At 41.0% G+C, this 26,158-nt stretch overlaps 1 protein-coding gene across 2 annotated transcripts in view; it reads left to right on the top strand.

Moving 5' to 3' along the window:
• Nucleotides 1-6,201: 6,201 nt before the first annotated feature.
• Nucleotides 6,202-26,158, top strand: part of LOC139468131 (protein flightless-1 homolog) — a 139,209-nt gene continuing 119,252 nt past the window's right edge. Inside the window, exons 1-5 of one of the 2 annotated variants that reach the window (XM_071249892.1) lie at nt 6,202-6,264; nt 10,296-10,406; nt 10,748-10,900; nt 19,870-19,955; nt 22,055-22,131. In XM_071249892.1, coding sequence (XP_071105993.1) covers nt 6,202-6,264; nt 10,296-10,406; nt 10,748-10,900; nt 19,870-19,955; nt 22,055-22,131 — 490 coding nt within the window. The remainder of the gene's footprint in view (nt 6,265-10,295; nt 10,407-10,747; nt 10,901-19,869; nt 19,956-22,054; nt 22,132-26,158) is intronic. The other variant, XM_071249893.1, reaches the window with a different exon arrangement.

The raw sequence follows: 26,158 nt of genomic DNA, 5'->3' as shown, positions 1-26,158 counted from the left end.
CAATCACCAACCAAAAACGTGCACCATAAATAAGTAATTCGGAGTAAATCGCTTGAAAACCAGAAAGTGGAGCTGTGTGTAAGCGTCGCTGATCTAGGTAACATGTAAAAGAGCAATCGTTAAACGAACTAAGATTTGACATGTATCAAATACTTCTAGCTATCGTGATACAAATTTCCATCTGTCGGCATAGCGTATATATTGATAGGATGGTACTAAATCTATGTAAATACCACTTTATAATGTCACTGTTCATCGTATTTAAAGCAGACATGTTGCTTAAAGTAGACCTCTTCTCCCTTTACTTTCAACAGTCACACAAAAGTTCGGTCCGACTTGGCTGTCAAAATCAACTTTAAACTCACATATGTATCATCAAATGGATTCACATCTGTAAACTAGTATAATATCTACCTAAATACCACTTTATAGTGTCTAAGATCGCGGTATTTAAAGAAAACATTGGGCTCAAAGTGAAGCCCTTTTCCCTCTACATTCTCAAAAGTCTCTATCAGAAGTGTTTTGGCTAGTGTTGGGTCCGACTTGGTCCGGGCGGTCAAAATCAACTTTAAACACACAATTGTATCTTCAAATGTGTTTAAATCTATAGATTAGTATTAAATCTACCTAAATAACACTTTATAGTGTCTCAGATCGCGGTATTTAAAGAAAACAAGGGGCTCAAAGTGAAGCCCTTTTCCCTCTACATTCTCAAAAGTCTCTATCAGAAGTGTTTTGGCTAGTGTTGGGTCCGACTTGGTCCGGGCGGTCAAAATTTAAACACACAATTGTATCTTCAAATGTGTTTACATCTATAGATTAGTATTAAATGTACCTATATACCACTTTATAATGTCACGGTACATCGTATTTAAAGAAAACAAGGGGCTCAAGGTGAAACATTTTTACTGTACTTTCTTAAGAAAATCTATGTCAGAAGTTTTCGGTCCGACTTGGCCCGGGCGGTCAAAATCAACTTAAACCTCACAGATGTATCATCAAATGGATTCACATCTTTAGATTAGTATTATATCTACCTAAATACCACTTTATAGTGTCTCAGATCGCGGGATATTAAGAAAACAAGGTGCTCAAAGTGAAGCCCTTTTCCCTCTACATTCTCAACATAGTCTCTATCAGAAGTGTTTGGCATGTGTTGGGTCCGACTTGGCCCGGGCGGTAAAAATCAACTTTAAACACACAGTCCTATCTTCAAATGTGTTTACATCTATAGATTAGTATTATATCTACCTATATACAACTTTATAATGTCACAGTATATTGCATTTAAAGAAAACTGGGCCGTTAAAGTCAAGCACTTTAACTGTATTTTCTTAAGAAAATCCCTGTCAGAAGTGTTCGGTCCGACTTGGCCCGGGCGGTCAAAAAATCAACTTAAACCGCACGGATGTATCATCAAATGGATTCACATCTATAGATTAGTATTATATCTACCTAAATAACACTTTATAGTGTCTCAGATCGCTGTACTTAAAGAAAACAAGGTGCTCAAAGTGAAGCCCTTTTCCCTCTACATTCTCAACATAGTCTCTATCAGAAGTGTTTAGCTTGTGATGGGTCCGACTTGGCCCAGGCGGTCAAAATCAACTTTAAACACACAAATGTATCTTCAAATGTGTTTATATCTATAGATTAGTATTAAATCTACCTATATACCACTTTATAATGTCACGGTACATCGTACTTAAAGAAAACAAGGGGCTCAAAGTGAAGCATTTTTACTGTGTTTTTTTAAAGAAAAATTCTTGCAAAAAAAGATGTACATGTGCATATGTTAAGGTACGAAAACCTGGTACCTAAGTGGTACCTCAGATGTAAGTACATATACTATTTGAGTAACAGTTCACGATTAATCTAATGTTCAAGATTGAGATGTATTCACATGTGTTAACCAGTAGTGCGTTATGAATAATTCTCAATTGGAAATAGTATGCGTTTGTTCTATGAGTACACGTGAATCAGTTTTGTAAATGCATTCTCAACCCGCATCGGTATATTCATAATTACAGTTTAGTTATCTTCTGAGATTATAATTTGCGTTCGGGAAAGAAACCGCAAGGTTGTGTTTCCGACAGACAAGTGTCTACACCTGATCTTAGAACAAATATTGGGCAAAATGGCAAAACATAATTGAGAAAGTTAAAAACACATGTTTAAAATTCACATTACAATAAATATAGATGCTGCGTTTTCTGAATCAACATAAAAAGGAACATATACGTGAGTCTTGAAAGGTGTTTTTTTTACATTTCTTACAAATTCAAAACACGTTTGACTAAAGATCATAGCTTATGACACCATATAAACATGCCAAAACTTCAACACACTTTATCTTACTTACTTACTTACTTACTTTGGAGATTTAACGTGCGCTTTCCGACTGATGCGTATTTCGCACACGGGCCCGGCCAGGCCATTTAATGTGTTTCCGAAAGGGGCGAGGGTGATCTGTGCAACCCAAGAGGGGGCTTTAGGGGTTGCTTATATAGAATTTGGGAATTTTGAGATTTGGAATAGATGCCGATGGGGTTGGGGAGGAGAACTAAGGGAGCTGGGTATGGTGGATGATTGTTTGTTTATGTGATTTTGATTTGGTAGGTTATTATGGTTTTAGATGCGTTTTATTAGTTCCGTTTTGATTAAGAATACGCCTAAGGCCTTGAAGTTTTCTAGTTTATTTTGTGGGTTTAGTATTGCTTCTAGAGTGAGAGCCTTGTTTAGATTGAGGGTGGCTTGTAATGCGGTTCGATGTGTTAGGTAGTGTGTGCAGTGGATGAGTGCGTGTTCTGGGGTTTCTGGTTGTTTGCAGTGTGGGCAGTTACCTGTAGTGTGTTTTTTAAATTTTTTTAGGTGGTTATTTAGGTTGGTGTGTCCTGTTTGGAGTTTAGTGATTACTCTGTCGATTTTTTTTGATGGATGGAGAATTTTTGGTTTGGTTAGTGGTTTGCTGAGCACTCTTTTGATTTGGCTATTTGAGTTTAGATATAGGTTATGCCATTTTTTTGTGATTTTTTGTTTGTTTACGCTTTTAATTTCTGATTTTGAGATGGGTAAGTTTAAGCTTATTTCTGGGATTTTGAGGGATAGTTTAGCTGCTTTATCGGCGTTTTCATTACCGTATATTCCTACGTGGGCGGGTATCCACAAGAAGGTTATTTGTTTGCCTGCCTTAGTTAGGTCGTTGGAGCTTTTAAGTATTTGATTTATTAATTTAGGTCGGTTTTGGGTATTTTTGTTTTGTAGGGCTTGTAGTCCACTTAGGGAGTAAGTAAGTATTAGGATTTTTTGGTGGTTTTTGGATTCTTGATTGTGGAGGGCTGAGGCCATGCCCATTAGTTCTGCCGTGAATATCGATTGGTTATTTGGGAGTCGGAAGGATTGTGTGGTTTTAGTTGGTTGTGTGGTATGGACTCCGAAACCCGTGTGTTTGGAGGTCGGATCTGAGGATCCGTCCGTGTAAATGTGACACCAATTTGGCCAATTTTTGTGTATGTATGCTAGTGTGGTAGTTTTAGCTATGTTTGGGTCGGTTTGTTTATTTATTTGGCTAGCTAGTGTTGTGTCTATTTTGGGTATTTTAAGTTTAGGGGTGAAGATATTTGATTGTTTGCAGTTTTGTTTAAGATTTTTAATTTGGTGTTCATTGAGGTAGTTTGTTATTCTTTGGGATATCGGGGTAAGTAAGGGGTGTTTACGAGCTAGAGCTTGGTTTTTAGGGCTGATGTTTTGGTTTATTAAGTTTTGGATGAGAGGGTTTGATTGGGACGCGGCCCAGAAATTTAAGCTTAGCTGTTCCCTGCGTAGACTTAGTGACATTTCTCCTGTTAAGGCCTGAAGTGAGGTGTAGGAGGTGCCATGTTGGGTGCGTGTAATGAGTTTGAGAGCCTGATATTGTATTGAGTCAAGTTTTTTAGATAGAGAGTTGTTTAGGGTGTTGTATATGGCGCAGCCGTAGTCTAGTTTTGATCTAATTAGGGATATGTAGAGAGAGAGGAGAGTATCTTTGGAGGCTCCCCAGTTAGAGCCAGTTAGGCATCTTAGGGTGTTTAGGTCTTTACTGCATTTAGTTGTTAGGTTTTGGATGTGAGCATCCCAGGTGAGATGTTCATCGAAAATAAGTCCTAAGAATTTGGTTTGTTTTTGAAATTTGATTGTTTGATTGTTTAGCTGGAGGATTGGGGAGGCGGGTTTCATGTTTTTATGTTTGAATACTATTCCTGTTGTTTTTTCTGAGTTAAGGGAGAAGCCCCATTTGTCAGCCCATTGTTGTATTTTATTAAGAGATTTTTGGAGTAGATTTTTGGCCATTTTCATGCTTTTAGTGCGGATCCAGAGGGCTCCATCATCCGCGAATTTTGATGTGTTTACTTTAGGGGATAGGCCCTCGAATAGATCGTTTATCATTATATTGAAGAGGGTGGGGCTGAGGATACTGCCCTGTGGAGTGCCATTTTCTAGGGGACATTGGTCCGATAGTGTTTGGTCTATACCCACGGTTATTTTACGATTGTTTAGAAGTTAGGCCTAATCCTGGGGCTGTGCCCTTTTTCCTGTTTTGGATTACGTAGAGGAGCTCCTCCATTGTGTAGGGTTGGTTTATTTCCAGATTGTTATTGTTTGGTTCTTTTGTGGGTTTGTTTTCTGTTTTAATTATTTCTTGGAATTTTTGGCTCTCACTCTAGAAGCAATACTAAACCCACAAAATAAGAAAACTTCAAGGCCTTAGGCGTATTCTTAATAAAAACGGAACTAATAAAACGCATCTAAAAACACAATAACCTACCAAATCAAAATCACATAAACAAACAAACATCCACCATACCCAGCTCCCTTAGTTCTCCTCCCCAACCCCATCGGCATCTATTCCAAATCTCAAAATTCCCAAATTCTATATAATACAACAGGAAACTGCCCACACTGCAAACAACAAGAAACACCAGAACACGTACTCATTCACTGCACACACTACCAAACACACCGAACGACACTACAGACCACCCTAAATCTTAAAACCGCACTTACACTAGAATCAATGCTAAATCCACAAAATAAATTAGTAAAATTCAAAGCCTTAGGCATATACATAATTAAAACAGGACTAATTAGTCGCATTTAAACCCCAAATAAAATATTAAAACCAAAACTACCTTATCTAACAACCACCCAACACACACAGCGTCCTCCACCCACTCTTGGCATTCATTCCAAATCTCCAAATTACTATATAAGCAACCCCTAAGGCCCCCCTCCTGGGTTGCACAAACTCACTTTTCCCCTTTTCGGAAACACACTAAATGGCCCGGCCGGGCCCGTGTGCGACATACGCTTGCAGTCGGAAAGCGCACGTTAAATCTCCAATATAAGTAAGTATTGCTGAAGATGCATTTTGATTAAATGAGGAAAACTATACGTTTCTGGACAATTGAGATCTGCCTAGATATGCACGTTTCGTTTTATTATTCTGCAATCCATTTTTAGTATTACCCGCTGGCCCGGCCCGGCCCGACTTTTCTTGGCCCGACTTTAGGCAATCCCATTGTGCGCCGCCTGGTACATTACAAGAGACGAAGATGTGTTGCTTGCATCGCAAACCAGAGGTGGACACACACGCTATTGATTTGTAAATTGACATTTTGGCATGTTCATGTTTAAAAAAATATAAAATCACGCATTTCCTGAAGTCAGTATGGCAAATTAAACCATTTGAACATCTTACAGAAGTCTTCTATCTGTTGCAAACCGAAATTGTTTCAGATTTGGTTAAAAACATAACTTTGCATTAAATCTTATTCAATGACATTGCCAACGGCCGGACCCGTTGTATTGTTAGAGTGATTTGACGGTTGGGGAGTAAAAGTAGTGACATCATAGAAGAAATGACGTATATATTTATTATTATTTATATTATTGTTTGGCGGTGTATTGTGAGAGACGAATGTTTGTAAACAAATGGTAAATGTGGATAGTTACCAGTACTTATGCGAAGCTGACCATAAACCAATTTAGCTAAATAATGCTAAATCATACAGAAATTGTGATGTCAGTAAATGAATGAGTGACATCATCAATAGAAATAAAAGTTTCGGACTGCCTTCCCTGTGTTTGCTTGCTGAAGCGCACATAAACGTGTTTCGTAGTTCACTTCCGTATTTATGATGTCACTTCCCAGAAGAAAGAAAGATGGCGGCCACAGGGGTGCTGCCGTTTGTCCGAGGTGTAGATTTTTCAAGAAATGACTTCAACGTATGCCAATATTATTATTCGTACACTTAGTTTGATATCATTGTCATGAAAACAGAGCTTACGTGTAACCTTACGTAGACGATGGAGTCTATTTGACAATATACGTATCGTGGTTGATTCCCTACCACTAAGACCAGACGATTCGGCTCATATTTGATACACTTGTGTCATGAACATTGATACGTAATGTGTACTTCAGCTACGGATGTCTGTTTCTATGGGTGACCCAGATGAGTAACACACGTGCCCATGGACTAATTAATAATAAAATAATCTGAATTTATTGTAGCGTATATAACACTTATGGAAATATGTAACCACAGGGTTTTTACTTACAAAAGTGGGGGTCGAAGGGACCCCCAGTAATTTAAGTTTAAGAATCCTTGCATGCAGTATTCTTTTTCTGTGTCCATGTCAACATTTGTGCATCGTGTAAAGCCCACTCGCATCTCCTTTTACTTTTGCTCTTTTCATTACAAGAGAGAAATATTCATCCAAAAATGATGAACAATATTAAAAAGCACACCATTTAGCCTGCAACCTCGGGGTATCGCAGTGCTTGTCATGTACGCTAAACGGAACAAAATGCACTCAATAACCTTTATGTTTATCCGTGTTGTCTCTATCAGATATCATTCATGTTATCAAACAATGCATATTTTACTGATAAAAGTTCATTATTTACATTAGTAGCTCCGAGTAAAAGCCGGGCCTCTCGCTCTGTTTGACAAGGGAGAGAACTCCATCGTATCGCGGTACAGAGAAAAGTTGTGTATGGAGGTCCGAATTGGACAAAAAGAGGATATAATTCTACCAACCACTTGGTATGATCATGCCAGACATCAGTGATTTGTCCAGACAAGTGCAAAGATCTAAATGTGTTATCAGCAATAGGTATTCAATGCATATTTACCGAAAAGTAAGAGAAAAATATTTTTGTAAGTCAACATCAAAATATCAGAAATGATATTTTAAGATTGTTTAAAAAAAATTGGATGACAATAATTTGTCACAAAAAGCACTCCTACTATGCCCAAAGTATGTATTTATCTTTTGGTTACTAGTGAAGAACATATTTCTAAGTTTGGCATTATGGCCCTTATGATCTCCCAATAGATTCTGGGCACAGAGCGGGAAAAATTGTGCGTACTACGTAACTTCCGTTACCTCATTAGTCGCCATGAATACGCAGATGATCTAGTTCAGGTCGATAGAGAAGTTTACTTGGGGTACTGCGGGTTATATCGTAGGCCATTGATAGATGGGGGTAAGGCAATATTACAACAGATGCCAGAAATGTGTATCAACGGATTAATAACTCCTTACTTACAGGAGACGGAACATTCCGAGGAAATTGAAATTGTTTACGATGTGAGCACTTCCTGGTTACTGATTTGTATTAATAGACAGCCGCTAAGAGGCGTGTCCCGCGTGAACTATCGGAAATCACAAATGCCGCGATACGATGAATGCCACGGTACCATGGGGTCCGAGTATAATCCCCTTGCTCAAATGCATATTTAGAAAAGACACGCGGGCACTGTCACATCATGATTATGCACATTCAGTTCTTTCATAGCTTACTATCTGTGTGTCATTTCTTCCCCAAAATACAATTCCTAAACCTAACTGAGGTATTTTTTCAAAAATACGTAACCCTGTATATATCGCGAAATCCATGGAACATAGTGTTGTCAACTTGAGTATAAGCATATTTAGATGCCTCCTGGTTTCGGCTCGTTCCCTACACTGTATTTGGATCCCGCCTTGATGCATTTGATGCAATCATAGTACCCATCATCCCTGGCTCAGGTGGCGCCTCCAATTTACACAATATCTATACGATTATCTTTCGGATTGTTTGACAAGTTCAGTCAGCATGTTCTTAAAATCTACTGCTTTGGAGTGGTGGACCGGTTGGCCTCAGTTGCTCCCTTCCCGGCTCCAAATGTTGATAAAAGGGAAGCAATTCAGTCCATTCCACCGGATCCCATGCTCACAGATTTTGTATTGGTGTTGGATGATGATTCCACCAAACTGTCCCTCACTCCAGCCTTTAAGGCGCCACACTACAGGAAGTTAGATTTTCCTGTCCATGCGTTTGAAGCCACCAATAATGCGCATATTCTAGACGATGATTTATATCACATGAGAGGCTCTTCAAGGCTCCCTTGAGCATGCCTGAAACCTATGATTGTGGGTTCGAATCTCGGTTTGCCCAAATTATGTTTCTAGGTTTGTCAGCACCATACCCGTGCTCGTGGGTTTCACTGAAGTGGTAAATGTCTGAGACCTGCATCACTTTAGGCTTTCCTCCCACATTAAGCTGACATGCCTTGATATAACTGGAATACTGTTAAAAGCGGCATTAAACCCAACTCACTCACTCAATCCTCAATGATCCATTGATGAGGATCTTACCGATGACAATCCCAATTGAGTCGATTATTTACAGGCTATGATGCCATTTCAACGTCAAATCAACCACTTACGCAATCATCTCCAGGCGGCCTTGGTCTGCAATCTCCCACCCCCAGTTGTCCCAGTCATAGACATACCAGTAGGTTGGAGATTGGACAGGTTTGGGGCCAATTGGACAATTCTACAAGATCCATTTGTCACCAACATCCTCTGTCAGGGGTACCGGTTCTTGCTCATCACAGAAGTGGATGCTCCGGCCCGATACCTTCACCCTGGTGTGCCAGCGATTCGGCCTGCCACTTATCGACCTATTTACCATCAGAATTATCAACTCCGGCCCTACATTTCCCCGGTCCCGGACCCTCTGGTTTGGGCAGTCGACACATTCAGGACAGGCCTAAAAGCGTATGCTTTTCTGCCACCTGTTCTACTAACCAGGGTTCTGCAAAATCAAAAACACATGAAATCTATCACTGCTTTTGATTGTGCTTTGGTGGCTGGCTTGGAATTCATTTGTGGATATTCGAGACCTCACCACTCGCAACCATTTCTAACTTCTAGGGTGGCCACACCTACTGGTAAATCCCCACAGTCAGTTGCCACTCCCAGCAAGTTTCTTCTGCACACTTGGCACAGATGAAACTTGCTGGGAGTTTCACTGGGTCTTAAGTGCTAAAGGTCACACAGCTAGAGTGGCAAAGGCTATTACCTTAGCATATAGACCTCTGCTCTCTGCATGATGACAAATGGGTTTCCTTTGGATTCTTTTGTAAAGATAAGAAACAAGATACCATGTCGGTGTCAACACAGTTTATGACTGAATTCCTTCTCCACCTCCACAACAAGAGTCACCTCAAGGGTAATACCATAACTACATTTCTGTAGAGGTATCTGTATCTACATATCCCGGAACTTCAATCTCTTTTCCATTTTTTTTGTCTGGAGGATCAACGTGCCAAGTTTCGGCCCCCTGCTTGGGATCATCGTAGGCAACGGCACCTCCTCTTCACACCGGTATAGGAAGACATTAAAGGCGGAAGCCCTTTGGCTTCAAGCCATCATCATCCAGGCATACAACACAGGACTAGATCCTCTGAAAGCCAGCAACCCATACAAGATCTAGTGGTCGTCTCCACCATGGTTGCCCTTTGTGGCCGAGCTGCCTCCCCACGATGCTGATCCGTGACATCATAGGCTGTGTGAAAAGGTTGTCCTCTCAGCTAGTTGAAACAACCTCTTCCTCAGCAACACCTCGAACAGCTCTTTCTTTGTCAGGAACAAGCAGTAGATGCATAAAGGAGTAATGCAGGATAACTATACAAATATAAAAAATATCTATGTTCAATTTTTAGCAATGACTGGGATTTATGTTGTAATTTGTGTTCCTCAGAATTCCTCAATTCATGTAATAAAATATTTGTACTTTGTTAAGTGATTGTCGTTACCTGTTAACTACATATCCAGGTGAGCTACAGTGCTGTGAACTAAATTTCATAGTTCAGAATGTTTCGTATTATTCTTGACATGCATGATGGATTATATCAGACTATTCAGAAAAGCAATTAATGATTGTTGTCTATATTGAACTGAAAATGTTTTCTTTTAATCAGGTAATAAAGTTTCCACACAATGTGGAGGATATGACAAGTCTAAGATGGCTGAGACTGGCCAGAACCCAAATCACAGAGGTCCCCAAAGAAGTGGAGAAACTCAAGAAACTGGTACAGTGGTAATTCAGTAGTAACTGGTCAGAGGCTAGTAAATGTCATTCAAACCAGCAATGTTCATTTGCATAATTTAAGCAAATGCTTGCATATAAGTAATATTAGCCTTAGTAAATACGGAGACAATGTCTCAATTTCCCCATGGCAGATCTTACAACAAGAAGATCTAGACTGGACATTGGCACCATGCCATGTATCAGCCTCCCTTTAATTTAAGTCCAGCTGCCAATAGGTTGTTGGCTACCTTTTTAAGAGACCCAAAAAGGTGCCAGGAAAAGATTTTCCTGATAACGTTTGATCTGTTGTGATGAAATGTGTGTCTGCTCACTGTTGCTCAGGAAGATCTCATGCTGGCCCATAACAACATTGAGAGACTGGGGGCTGGAATGACCAACCTCAAGTCTCTCAGTAAGCTTAACTGTCGACACAACCAGATCACCAACGATGGAGTTCCACAAGGCCTGTTCAACCTGCAGGATCTGTCTGTTGTGGTAAGTTGCGGGTACACAGGCTACAGGGCATGTGACCTCCTTTTGGCATGATTATGTCATAGCGACCAATTAGGGACACGCATTGTCTGAATGAACATTTGATTACGAAGCCCAATTACCTTGGAGCCATGACATCTATATGCCTTGAAACACTTCATTGCTGTTATTTATAAGATGCTGATCCCAATTGTTAATCCCCATTGTATTGTAGATCAACTGTCTGCCATCCTGAATGAGATGAGCATGTATGTCACTGATGAATAACTGTTTACATTTATTTATGACTTACTAAATGTCAGGTGACCTTGGCTATTTTAGCCTTGGTCCAGAGATGAAAGTCAGAGAGAGGCAGAGAAAGGTCTTACCCATAGCCTAGCTATGATTAGGCTAGGTGCTCCAGGACACCTAGACAACAACCACTATCACTGTATGCTGACTTGGCACATAGTGTATTTTATGTGTATATATCTACCTGTATAAAGTAAAATTGTATATTCCACAAGGCATTGTCTCAAAGTTGTCACTTCCTACTAAGAACGATTCACCGACCCCTTGCATACTCGTATATGCAAGTGGTTGGCATGTAGCTCTATATTGTGCATACAGTTTGTGTCTTCATATATTTCATAGGATATACACCATAGCATGAATATTTGACGTCTGGTGGTGGTTTTCACCACGGTAATCACAGGCGTGTTGTTGTTTCAAGTAGCCATTTTGAATATTGTTCGTGGTCACGCTTTTTCGTGTCATGCATGCTGTATTCCCTGTATTGCTGGTACTATATTTATTGTTGTACGTTTGCATTAATATTTTAATTAAGGTGGTGGTGTTTAGCGTTGTTTTGCGTAACTTGTTTATCATGGCGGGGATAAACTATTATAGCATATATGATCAGGAGGGAACGCATTTTGATTACACTCTGCTATTATTGCAGATAACATGCCAAGTTGCAGCCAGTGTTGCTGTAAATTGTCTGGGTGGGATCCACATCCATTGTACCTAAATTGCACCACCATCTGCACCCAGACTTCCAACAGTTTTCACAATATACACTTAAGCATCGAGGAAACGACAGTCGCAACATGCCCTGAAACTCCGTCACAACAAAATATCTGACACCACCGAGCCTGTTTCATCTCCACCTGTGACGTCAGTCTCTTGTATTATAACTTCCACGTGTTTTCGGGAAAGATGTCCACCGCCACCGTAATTATCGGTCAGAGACGCCGATGTCAACCCCCTTGACATTGATCCACACATCCTCCTCTGTTACCATGACGCCGGGCCTGGCGCCTACCAGCCTCAGCATGTCTATCCCTCAGACTTACAGCTATCCACGGTGCCTATGCCTATGTTCGGGATTTGGACACCCTGCCTTCCCCCAGACACCTTACATGGATCCATCGTGGTTCCACTACGTGCAGATGCTGCAACAGTCATGCCCAGGTTTCCAGTGCCTTCAGCATCTGCTTCACTCTCGGCTCCTCTGACCTCAGTCTTACCCACGGCATCTCTCCAAGCGTCTCTGCGGGCAACTCCACAGGCAACGCTCCTGGCATGCCTGGCTTGGACTTAGGTGGCGCCTCTACGGTCGGTCGACCTTGTCTCATGGCTCTACCTCACCGGTCGTCTCATCCTGATGCAGTGGCAGCAAGTCCTCTCGTTCTATACGCTGCTCTCGGAGCCGCTCTTCAGTTTGGTGCTCTGGGGATTACCAGTCTGATTTCCGGAGAGCTCTTTCATCCCCAAAAAGAAGGATCACTGTCAGATGTTGATTCCCACCTATGTCTCAATCAGGTTGCGGACTGGCTGGCTGATAGTTTAGCCACTGTAGCTAGCGCCTTCCCCACAGTCAGGCATTCACAAGAAAGACAGAGTCTGGTCAAACCTTACATCTGACCAACCTGGCTACTGCATAGGACAAAGATTTTGCCCAAGCTCTCTCTCTTACACTATCTTTAAAGGCGCCAAAGTATTGGAAGGAGGACTTTCATATCCACTCACTGGAACTGAGCGGATCGTGCCCACTCACTAGATGAGGATCTTCATCGCATGACGGGGTCGAACCGTCCTACCACCATTCTTGTCCCGGACACCAAGTTGGCTTATGCGGAGACGGAACTTCTCTGCTCCTTGAAACCACTCTGTCATGACTTCCACCTCCAGAGCCGTTAAACAGAAACTCTTGGCCTAGGGATGATGATGTATGCAATTGTTGTTACTGTTAATCCTCTGCTGTTAATCCTCCACCTACTATATATATTCTGTACTATGTCCCTCATTCAGTCTTTCTTGACAACAGTATAAAGATCTATACCGACACGTCGTTTTTCACAGTATTGAAGAAGTTGTTTTCCATAAAATTGTGTCTATCTTGTCATCCGTCAACTTCTAAGTAATGCCTATCAAACAATTTATATGAGGACCCATATGCGCGCAGTGCTCATAGAGATTACCACAACCCGTCGTCCTGGCTACCTGGCTCTCTCCTGGAATGAGATTCTCTCCCCAAATTCAAGAGGGTCCTTTTGTGCCTACCTTGGTCATCTACCTCCCTTTTTAACGGTCAAGTCTCGAACTTTAGTCTCTAACAGCCTGGCCAGAGACGAGACTGCCCTCAAGGCCCTGACACATGTTTCGCACATGTTTCGCACATGTTTCGCTCCAGGTCAGACAACTTTTAGCCTAGATGAAACTCACTCAAGCAGGAAGCGGTGATCTCAAGGCAAAGCATTTATATGGCAGACACCAACTGGGACCGAGGGTATCAACTCACTCTTAGAGATGACCCGCCTCTGACCACGTCACCCATAGCAGACACTTGCCCCCCTACTCAACAGCACCTCCTGCATTCCAACATGGACATGCTGCTGGCCAAAGAGGCCAGAGAGATTGATAATACACAGTCTAGCCACATTCAACAAGCGCTACCTGGCACATCCACCTTACTTCCGGATGACCACACTCAGGCTGCTCCAGTCCAAGATACAGACTCATGACTCACTGATCAGCCTGGATATCCAGGACGCATACCTACATGGGCAGATCCATCCCAGTGACAGGAAATTCCTCCGTTTCATCCTTGATGGAATCAACTGTCTATGTGCGGTGCTTTCATTTGGAATTTCCTTGGCCCCGTGGCTATTTAGATGCATTCAATCTGACGACTGCCTTCTGAATCACTGGGACATGGCCACACTCCTCCGTCACAGGGACTTCACACATAGTCTCCTACATAAACTAGGATGGATCATCAAAGAGAGGAAATCGTAACTTCTTCGTTCAATCTCGAATTCATTGGAGGCCTATTCCAAACCAACTGAGACCTCCTCTCTGTACCAAGGGACAGGTGGCAACTCCACCTACTCCCTTCACTACACGAACCCCGACTGCGCCAGTAGCAGTCGCTCCTGGGTCTATTCACGTTAGGGCAGGATCTCACCTCCAGGGGGAGGCTTCAACATACAGATGCTCCTTGTTCATTACCAGGATCCAGGCACAGGATACAAGGCACCAGGATCACGCGGTGTCCATCGTTCAGCTAGACCGTCTCAAACCACACCTCTGATGGTGGACAGTGGAATCGAACGTTTCAGGTGTCTCCTTGAGAGCTTATGACCACATTACACCTATTCGTCGATGCCTCTCTTCATGGATGGGGAGCACATCTGGAGGGTCAAGTCGCTTTGGGGCTGTGGTCAACCACTCAACAACATTGGCACATCAAAAACCTGGAACTGGAGATGCTCATACTGGCTCTCTCTCCGCAATCAGGGCACAACCCACCCCCACACAATGTCAAAAGTTCCAGTTCTTCCACCTAGTCAATCAACTGGAACTCCAGTTTTGGGTCCATCACATCCCAGGTTGTCTTTGATAGTGGGGGCCAAGGATGAACAGGAACTTTTACCATGTCCGGTGAGGGCGCTGCGATGCTTTATTTGATGCTCCAAAAATCGGGGACAATGTTGCCGTTTCAGACACCATCTTCACCAGCCACTACCTATGTTAAACTGCGGTATGGCATCTCAGTGGGCTTGCACTATAAATCGGCATCAGTCCGAACTAGTACAAGCAGCCACACACACATGCATGCATGTCGCTATATAAGTGCAATAATCTTGAACGTGACATTAAACACCATTTCACCTCATCTCATCCCTCAAGGAACCGACTACCTATCAGTCCTCTTTTCAGGGCAGAGGACTGGAGGGGGAAACGTTGACCCAGTGGACAATCACGATTGTGATCTCCCACCTCCAGTCGTCCCAAAAGTCCACACACAAGTAGGTGGGAGATTAGGCCTGTTTTGGACAAAATTGGATCGGTATGGCAGACCCTTACGCTCTCAACATCATAAGGTATTGGCTCAACTTGAAGGCAGACCCACTATTGACAATGGCACGAACGCCGGAGCTCTACCCCAGAAAACAATATCAAATGTTAGGGGCCAACATACAAACCTTGTTACAGAAAAGAGCCATAGAGGTTGAGAGGCCCTAGCCATAAGACCAGGGTTTTACTCTCCCATCTTCCTCGTACCCAAGAGGGATCCGAACAAGTCCGCAGATGATACATAGCCTCTCATTGTTCAATGAATGTCCTCCTTACTTTCCTCTCATAATCTTGTGACTGCTCAGGGGCAGCATCAGTGCTTACGACTCCCTGATCAGCCTCGACTTGGAGAATGCACACTTGCATGTTCCTATCCATCCCAGCGACCGGCGGTTCCTCAGGTTCCAGTTCAATTGTATCCACTACCAGTGGCATTTCAGTGTCCCCTTGGCTTTCAGCCTGCCTTATCAAGCCGCTAGCTGCCTATCTGCACCTGAGGAACATCCGGTTTGAATAGTATATAGACGAAGACTGCATACTGAATCATCCAGTTGTGGCAATCCTAACACATCACCAGGATTTCAGAGGGCGTCTGCTTTATCAACTGAGGTGGATAGTGAATGAGGCGAAGTCAGAACTTATCTCATTCTACCGACTCCAGTTAACAGGGAGTCTTTTCCAGATGGATCTAGACCTCCATTCAGTGCCAAGGGACAGATGGATAAAAATCCAACATCATCTGTACCCCACCCTACAGCAGCCCAATGGCAAGTGCTTCTGGGACTGCTTTCTTCAAGCTCAGGACTTGACGATCAGGGGTCGATTGCAATTACGGCCGATCCAAGAGTTTCTGGCTCCTCACATCAGACAGCAGGACCCTTCTGTATCTATTGCTCTACCGGCCCACCTCAGGACACTTCAATTGATGGATGGTAGATACACATTTGTAGGTTTGGGGTGCACGTCTAGAGGATAAGGCAACATCAGGGCTGAGGTCGTGCGCTCAGTGCACTTGGCACATGAACAATCAAGAGTTGGAGTACTAGAGATAACATATTGGCAGGAGCACCCCAAAATGCCCAACTAGCCATTTCCACCGACAACATCACAGTAGCCTGGTGCTTGCAGAATCAGAGTACAACTCACTCACACTTTCTGCTCAACAGACGTTCAGGTTTTCAACCTGGTGGAACGACTGGGTCTGCACTTGCTCTTCCCGGTTGTTGGAATGTGCTGGCAGACGCTCTCTCCAGGCCAGACAGAGTGGCACCCATGGAGTGGAAGCTCCACCCATCGGCATTCCATCTCGTATGTTAGAGCCTAGGTAAACCCAATATCGACCTATTCGATCTACCCGCCCAAACTGCCAGATCCATAGAGGTTATCACGCGAGTGTGTTTGGAGATGGTAAATATCCTGCATTAGGAATAAACATTGTATTTAGCGAGCCTTGGTGAGCTAAATACATAGTGTTTATTCCTAATACAGAATATTTCCCATCCCCAAACACACAAGCATGATAACCTCTTTATCATATGATGTCATTCTTTAATTCTGTGCTTGAAAATGGCTTTCCCTCTCTCACAAACATTACCGAAACATTGCGAGTTTTCCTGGAATGCGCGCATTAATATTTATTACGTCACAGGGGTAAGTGATGTGTCAGTCGGACAGTGACAGTAGCCAATATTGTTTCATCTGAAATCTGTTTCTTATACAGTGGCGAAGCAACATATATGCAAAACAACAATTGTTTTTACTTGCGTTTGGCAGCAATCCATTGGTCTGTCCGCTGGTGTAACTGCCCTTTGTCAAAGGGAAGCTACTCTAACCCTAGTCTATGAGACGTTACGGCCACGTTCAGGCATTGCTGACAGTCGGCCTGACCTGTCATAACGTTAAGTGCAGTCAGATGTACACACAGCAACAAAACGATACAAGGTAACAATTCAAACATATTTTGGCCAAATCAACTATTTTAATTTAGGAAAAGTTTTTAAGCCACAGAAGTCGACAAGCACAGATATGGCTACTAATCCAGCTTGGCTAGGCCTAGTGCCCTCACAAAATTGTTTTGAAATTTATATCTCCAAAGTTGCCAAAACTTATAAAATGCCTTAGCTACGTCACAGTTGGACACTGATTTTCAGAATATTAGACTGTTCTTTTGATAATGATAGCAATTATCCCTTTAGTTTATCCAGATTCCCGATGGTTAATTCTGACTCGATCGCTGAATGACAAGGGCCACGCCATGTTTGTTTATAAACACTGAAAGTAGTCCCTACTTGACCTTTGATATTTGCATCTCTATCCGCATATGACCCCAACGGATATCGTTTTTATCCGTTGGCTTTATCCTGAAACCTACCCATTATATTGATAGAGACTTATATCTGCGCTGAAGAATTTCAGCGTGCGACTGACACAACTCTAAGTAGTGAGAGTGTTCACTGAGTACACATCTGAAGGTATCCCCACCTCCATCCATTGGGTGCAGATGCATTAAGTATTGCAGGATAAGTTAAAAGATGTTGTAAAATCTAGATATTTTTTATACTTGTATACTTATTCTGCATTACTACGTCTAAGGGCCAACCTGTCACAGACTTGCCTCCCCATGATAACTTCAGACAGTAGTATGAAAGTTCCGTGATGTCACCACTTCAGGCATGACATGGCAGCTGATGATTGGGAGTCCTGCTTCTAGAATGGAACAACCTTTTTTCTTCTCATCAGCTGGACCAATCACAGCTTCATTTCTGTCAAAAGTAAGCAGTGAATGCATTAAGGAGTAATGCAGGATAAGTATACAAATGTAAAAACTATCTAGATTTGCTAGAAGTAGACCAAATTGCCTGTATCCTTACATGAAAGTATGTTTTAAAAACACCACCCAAATGGGTAGTTTATGGGTAACATAAGTAACTTTTTATCCACCCAGATTATTCATACCCCCGTGCACCAATTAGAAGGATTTAAGTTTAATCACGTGACTTGAAACATTCCCCAAGTGCTTTGTGGGGCCGAGTTATCAAATGTAAACATATACAAAGGTCTATTTCGTTGGCTATTGAGGTGTTTTCTGACCTTTGTTTCCACCATTAATGTTAGCAGACTGCAGTAAGTGCAAGCCAAAACACAGTGCTATGAAACTCTTCAAGGATTGCTAATTCCTAGGGCACCAACGCCTGCCTCAGACAATGCTGTGGCTGTTGCGGTATGGACACAGTGGTTTGAATGTGTTTGGGAAAACCCTGTGGCATGAAAGATGGTTGACATCATCTTGCCATATTTCTTCCCAAGTACACTGTAATACTATTGAAATATCTGAAACAATTGATGTGGATGCACCATCTTGCTTGACAGTAATGAAGGAACGATGTTACCAAGGATAGTTAGATCATGGGGGAGGTAATTTGAACAGCACCATGACATCAGCCTTTTATGACTCAAAAGGGGTACTTTATCGCAGAATAAAGTACTGTTAGCACTTTAGATCTTTTAGCGAAGCATGTTAGAATAAACATTCTGTGAGGATGCCTGTTGTGTGGAATCTTTTTAAATTTGTTTTGAGTATCCTTTAACCTTGCATGACGCTTCTGATTTTATATAGTATTTTATATAACATATGGCTTTACACCGAAAATTCGCTGACTAGTCACTGATTGGTCTCAACCAGTTGCAAACATTTCGCCGTATCTGCGGTGAACAGTTGCTGATTAATCCCTGACAAGTGGCAAAACCTATCACTGATTGATCGGCGGTCATACCCTAATTCTCACAAAACTGTTCAGGCCGTCATTTAAAAAACGGCAGCTTATTGTGACAAATAGGCATGATAGTTTACTGTAGGCCATTAGGATCTATACAACAGAACTTTGAAACTTCCGGCCTGACACAAGATCTACCTGCCACGGTCCTACAGGCAGGCGCTTATTTTGAATACTGTTTCCATGTTTCGATGAAATACTTTAAACAGGGAATTTTTTGCGACCGTTTTATTATTGCTAGTTTTGCGAACGAGACTCAATCGCAAAAATTAAAAACGCAAAAATAAGTATAAATAATACATACATACTTTGTTCATTGCAACACGTCATCAAATGTTGAAATCATCAACCAGAACCACAAGTTTAGTCAATAAGTTAAAAACACAAATGAATGCAGAATGGTCACACAATACATCACAAATGACAGTGTAAACAGACCAATTAGTGTCACTGTTGCCTCACAGTAATCCTGCCTTCTCCCAACCTTGCTTGATTGCGTCCACACAGGAAACAAGCCATCTTGCGTGAATCGGTTTCATGACACTGGTCAACTTTCCGGCCAACTCAGATTAACTAGCTTCGGAGAGAAGCTGTCTATTGTTTGGTAATCGAGGTGTCATCTCAACACGTCAACTCGCAAAAATATCTCGTCGCAGTATTGTCTGTGGTGTGGTATTCGCAATATTTTAACGGCGCAGAAATAAAGCTGTTTACAGTAACTATATCTGCCATTGATCTCATTTTGACATATGTCTCCGATGCCACCAACATGATCAATACCTGCTGAAAAAGCATCCTGTCATCCTGATGCCTAGTTTTCCAGTGTATTATGTTGAATACTATTCTTTTCACTTTCAGGACTTGAGTCACAACAAACTAAAAGAGGTTCCACCGGATCTAGAGAACGCAAAATCTGTGCTTGTTCTGAATCTTGCACATAATGAGTAAGTAAGCTAGTCTAGTCTGACCCTGTATTATATTGCGTTATGATAATTTATTATCCCCTTCCATGAAAAGAAGGTGGGTTTGGATGGCCTTCCGTCCAGGATGATATTTCACATACATCAGTAAGGATAAACATGTTGATATTGTTTGAAAACAATCATCAATAATTCATCTGCCATGCTAGTTATGACCCTTTTTGGGTCTTTTGAACATGGTGCACAGTACTGCCAATTTCACGGAAACCACTATAGATGGCATTTTGAATACATCAACTAAGAGATGAATAAGTTTGATCATAGCCATAGTTTACAGAGATATGGCCATTGTTGTACCTTGGTGTCAATGGCTTGACAGTAAATCTTTTCTCGTTGTACAAGTTCATGTAGGTAAGGTACGGCGCTCTTTCATGTGACGGACCACTAAATGTAACATCAACCTGTGACTCCTACGGTTGAAGGACCTGTCCACTTTTACCATGCCCTAAATATCTTCACTTCTAATTGTGCTTGACTTACAAAAGCCAAATCCTGGCATGCAGATTTCTACTTATGAAGATATCTTATCTTGTTAAGATCAGTGTGCATTTATTGTAAGGAGGTTTTTTTTATAGTTTATGAAGAATCAAATTTTATAAACAGTTTAAAAATATTTTTCTTTAGAACCACAGTGCACCTGGTTTACTTGTTGTGAAGTTTATGACTTTAAGAACATCCTAGTTTGTTGAAGGCATCATTATTTGCACTCAATATTGTGAAATTTCAATTATTTATTTTCACTTTTCCTAGAATCATTTGCACCAATTTAATTTTCTTTAAAAAATTTACAAAAATGTTTGTACTACGATAAGGTTAATTAACACTTGAACTGTTTGCTGTTTCTTGGCGTAACATTGTATACACAACATGCACTGAACATGCTGAACTGGTGACTTTTGTAAATTCTGGAATTTGGACTTGGTTCAAATGAGGGAAGGATTATTTTGCAAGGCATAATTAATTAACTGTAAATATTTCTTCATGACAGTTTTATACACATCAGATTTGCACTGAAATGGTGTCTTTTGTTATTTAGTTTGTTTCTTTTCAATTTGTTTAATTTTGGTCATGCACAATGGCTTTGTCAATTGTGTGACATTGTAACTGCTAATATCTATCACTGGATTGTCTGGGACAGACTTTATTATTGTCAGGCTGTTGTAATATTGCTGGAAAATTGCTTTCTGCAGTGTTTATCAACGAAGAAACATACTTCTAAGGCAGGGGATATTGTTGGCTTTGTCTTGTTTGCCTTAATTTGTTAAAGAAAGGACTTCTATTCATCATTAGTCCTCCAGCCAGAGGGACTACATTAGAGAGTGGTTGCAACATTTGTTTGCAATTGTTTTGTTTTTTACAAAGTGTTGATTGATCAGTTATATTTAGAAGATTTCAATTACTTTAAAAATATCTTCAGTTCAGCTCTTCTTTTTTTAAATTATGTACACTATGTTCCTCCGTCACCTATGAATACATATTGTAGCTTTGCAATGTAGTGGCTGTTTTGACCAATAAATCAAGCCAGTTCCAGTGAGAGAGAAACAATGAGTGCTCAGACCAGTGAGAGCCCTCACACTACATCACAATGGATACTTCTTGTGCAACTGTGTGCCACAGCCCTGTGGTTGTCTACTTCACACATTGCTTCATACTTGGGTTCATTTCACTTCCATGAGTCTCATTTTAGAACTGGAGATAGACACGCATCACTACACCACATAGTGTCTGTATGTATGCACAGGTGATGGAGGCTCATAGTGAAAGCAAACCCGTCCTGTTTTTAACAATTCAGTTCCACGGTTCAATATGTTTAGTAGTAATGTTCCCGAAATATTTTACCCAACAATTCTTTTACAAATGGTCATTTTCACTTTTTTCAATGTAGAGTTAAGCTAAGTTACCTGTATATTGAATTTGGATGCAAACGCATAGCATGAGATGTCAAATGTTATATTTAGCTCAGTTAAATAGGTGTTCAAAGCTTTTTTCTCAGGTCTTCTTGGCCGTGTCTCGTGCATGGAAAACTTGATATAGAAGTTTGAATCATTGTTTTTTTCTTTCAGGATTGAGATGTTGCCCAATCAACTGTTTATCAATTTGTTGGATTTATTCTTTGTTGATCTTAGTGACAATGTATTGGGTAAGCTCTGTTTTGTTTTTTGACCATGTTGACATTTAGTGACAATGTATTGGGTAAGCTCTGTTTTGTTTTTTGACCATGTTGACATTTAGTGACAATGTATTGGGTAAGCTCTGTTTAGTTTTTTGACCATGTTGACATTTAGTGACAATGTATTGGGTAAGCTCTGTTTTGTTTTTTGACCATGTTGACATTTAGTGACAATGTATTGGGTAAGCTCTGTTTTGTTTTTTGACCATGTTGACATTTAGTGACAATGTATTGGGTAAGCTCTGTTTTGTTTTTTGACCATGTTGACATTTAGTGACAATGTATTGGGTAAGCTCTGTTTTGTTTTTTGACCATGTTGACATTTAGTGACAATGTATTGGGTAAGCTCTGTTTTGTTTGACATTGGCTTATTTAGTGTCCATGTTGTCTGAATTTTATCATTTAATGTATCTATCTGAAATCACTATTCAGAAAAAAATCTTTCCTGCTAAAGTAATATGTAGTTAGTCCAAAGACTTGGAAGTGTTAAATGTTTTCATACTGACAAATACTTATTGCTTATTGCTCCCTCTTCCGAATAGATAGTGGAAACGTCCTGTGCTGTGTTCCCGGAGAACCGAGAAAACAACTCACCCCAATGCACCCTGTGTCTGCACAGGCGCACCGCAACCATGTGACCAAGACCAGTAACGTGTCACTCTCTCTTTTTGGCGCCATCTGTGTAGTTGGAAATCACGAAACTGTTGCTGGGGTTTCCTTCTTTAACATTCTATACATCATATCTAAAAAAAAATCATTTTGGCTTCAATTTTTGTCATAATTTCGACTTAATTGCGCTATATGAGTGATAATCTGTAAATTACAGACCCTCACCTGATCTGCGCCAACTGCACCAGAAACAGCTGCACTGCGGAGTGCACTTTCTGCGCCCCTTTGGGAAAGGAGGAATTTGACAAATATAAGATGGTCAGCAAAGTAACGATGGGAGTCTACACCTTGTCCTTCTTCTGAAGTAGGGATAATATCCAACTGACTCCCATTGATGACATAACAGTCATCACCCTACTTACTTCCTCATCTACCAGTGAGAAGTCCAGAGGGTCTAAAAACAAAGTAAAGCCCACTGAAACCTTCAGTCAGTTGATCAAGAATTAGGAAGAATATATCTTCCTCTATAGCTAAGCAGTCCTCCCTGGTAAGAGAGCATGTTTATGCAGAGCTTATAACCTCCACAAAACCTCTACCATTATCATCAAATGCGAAGAGGTCTACTATATCTACTACTACTTCTTCTACTGGTCAAAAGAAGAGTGACGTACAACAGCCCCCATCAGTGCAGTTTCAGCCTTCGCAAACACCTCTTTGTCATCCAATCAGGCTGTAAACACACGTGTGACCTTCACGCAGATACCAGCGCAGCGTTTCATCAGTGTTTTCACAAGCTCCAGCACAGCACAGCACACAGATTTAGTAGCTAATGTTACACAGCAAGTATTAATGGCCATGCAACAGCAGATGTTCAGCAAACCTTGTGCACAGTCAAGGACGACTGTCACACAATATAAGCAATAGCTTGCAGAATTCTCAGACATGCATGCATGCCATGTCACACTTTCTCCGAGCACCAGAGATTGACGAAGACTAATGTCAAAACTAGGTCTTATCATATTGAAGATAAAGAATTAGCTACATACGATTACCAGACATTCATTCTGTGGTTTAGCCATGGTTCGATCCATGAATGAAGCCATGAGTTAAATGATGCTCACAATGGCCGTGAAAGAATGCTTCTCTGAGTCTCTCAGGCAACAACCATTCTTAATGGTCACATTAAGTGTAGCATTAACAAGGAGGTGATGCAAGATTCTAAAGATCAAATGCTAATTAGATCAGTACAGACCCTGAGTTCAGTGTATTGACAATCTGTACAAAGAACTAAATTCAAAAGCCATTTCTCAGGAATCCAAAGAGCTGAAGAGACATAGAGGAAGTACAAATAGCTCTTTTCGCAAGCCACATGTCAAATCATGTGATTCCAGATGCTGACGTGGATCCAGGGTAGTGCATAACAGATGAAGAACCACTCATGAGCAACTGGGACCTTACCCCTCCAGTCGTTCATGTGTTCAGTGTTTTAGAAAATTGGGACATACTCAGAGGCGGGTTCATTTCTGACATTCTCAGCAAGGGTTACACTCCAACATTACTCAAGAAACCCCCATTATCTCTCAAGTCACCAATTATACACTATTGGAAAGAACTGCTCCCAAAATTAACAGAAGTGATCAACTCACTTCTCAAGGGCTCAGTAGAGATAATCAGGGGTCCGGAAACCGTCATATGCGCCGGACATGTCCGATTGGGAATCTCAAATGTCCGTTTTAAAATATTGCTTACCGGACATTTTAAAAAGTATTGTCCGGACATTCTTAAATTTTGACCGGACATGATCAACAGTTAGGACTGAGCAGTTTCTGTCTGCAGTTGCAACACAATGAAGATTAACTACACAGACAAGCTTTGTTTGTTTTGATTGCTGTAAATACATCGTACCTACATGATAGTCCAATCGGTCAATCACTGTAATAGGCAATAAACTGAGTTGACACTGATTAATCGAGGATTAATTACTGAGAACATCTTGTTAATTTGAGTGAAAGGTGTTTACAACTGTACATTAATACCTTGCATCATCGATGTACCTCATTATCCTCACAATGCTACGATTCGAAACCTCAGACAAGAAGCGAAAGCGTGACGACAGCCAGTCGACTGATGCAGATCAGTCGAGCGAACTGCCAAACCCTCAAAGTCTGGACGATCATTTTGTAAGTCGTGGCTAACGACTTTCACTTGGTTGACATACAATGAGGATTTGCAGATTTTATTGTTTTCAGTAGCTAGTCGTATATTGAATCTTGATTGACCGCCATTTTGCTTTCTCGGACGATCGATATCCAATTTTTTTATGGTCAATAATTAAGTACAGATGAAAAAAGTATTCAAATAACTATTGCTATCAACGATATTTTAGTATTTGTGATTAAATTATCTGTCTTGTTTTTAAAAAAAATCTTTAGTTTAAAAAAAACTTTTCCCGTGAGGTCACGTGATAACCAAATATGGGATAATAGTCTCGATCCAAATGTTACAACGCGTACACTTGAGCAGACACATGAATATAACTCATGCATATTAATTAGACCGTTCACTACGTTAACAGATCGTTATTATAACAGAAACAAACGTATGTTTTCCATGTAAATCTAAAATGATATTATTTGTTATTAATTGTCCGGTGAATTAAACAATTGGTTAAATTGAAACAATTCATAATTCATCATATTATGAATACGTAAACTTGTAATGTGTGTGAAAAGTCGTACTAAAATACGCTATTTGAATACAACCGGAAGGACAAACTCAGGGTTTCTACACACCCATCTTTCTGGTTCCCGAAAAGAACTCAAATGACAAATTTTGTTTTAATTTACAGCATGAGGAAATTCAACAAGAAATACCTCCAAAATTCAGAAAAATTCAGAATGGTTCATCTGCCTTTATTGAAACATCGATAAGGCAGCACAACTATACTGAACAACAAAAGTTCCTGTGACATTGAATAAGATTTAATGCAAAGCTATGTTTTTTACCAAATCTGAATCAATTTCGGTTTGCAACAGATAAAAGACTCCTGTAAGTGTTCAAATGGTTTAATTTGCCATACTGACTTCAGAAAATGTGTGATTTCATAAAAAAACATGAACATGCCAAAATGTCAATTTACAAATCAATAGAGTGTGTGTCCACCTCTGGTTGCGATGCAAGCAACACATCTTCGTCTCATGGAATGGACCAAGCGTCGCAGAAAGTCCTGTGGGATATCTATCCATATCTGATGGAGCATGTTTCGAAGTTCATTCACGTTATTTTGTTGAAGAGAATCTTGAACAAGTCGAGCAATATGAGGCCGGGTGTTGTCATGTTGAAAGGTAATGCCTGGGCCATGACAGTGGAACAACAGGGCCGATGATCT

The sequence above is a fragment of the Haliotis cracherodii genome, unplaced genomic scaffold (assembly GCF_022045235.1).
Source record: "Haliotis cracherodii isolate W230 unplaced genomic scaffold, xgHalCrac1.p SCAF_2, whole genome shotgun sequence".
In the NCBI taxonomy this organism is placed as follows: Eukaryota; Metazoa; Mollusca; class Gastropoda; order Lepetellida; family Haliotidae; genus Haliotis; species Haliotis cracherodii.
Note: the sequence above shows the minus strand (reverse complement) of the source record. Positions and strands in the feature narration are given on the sequence as shown.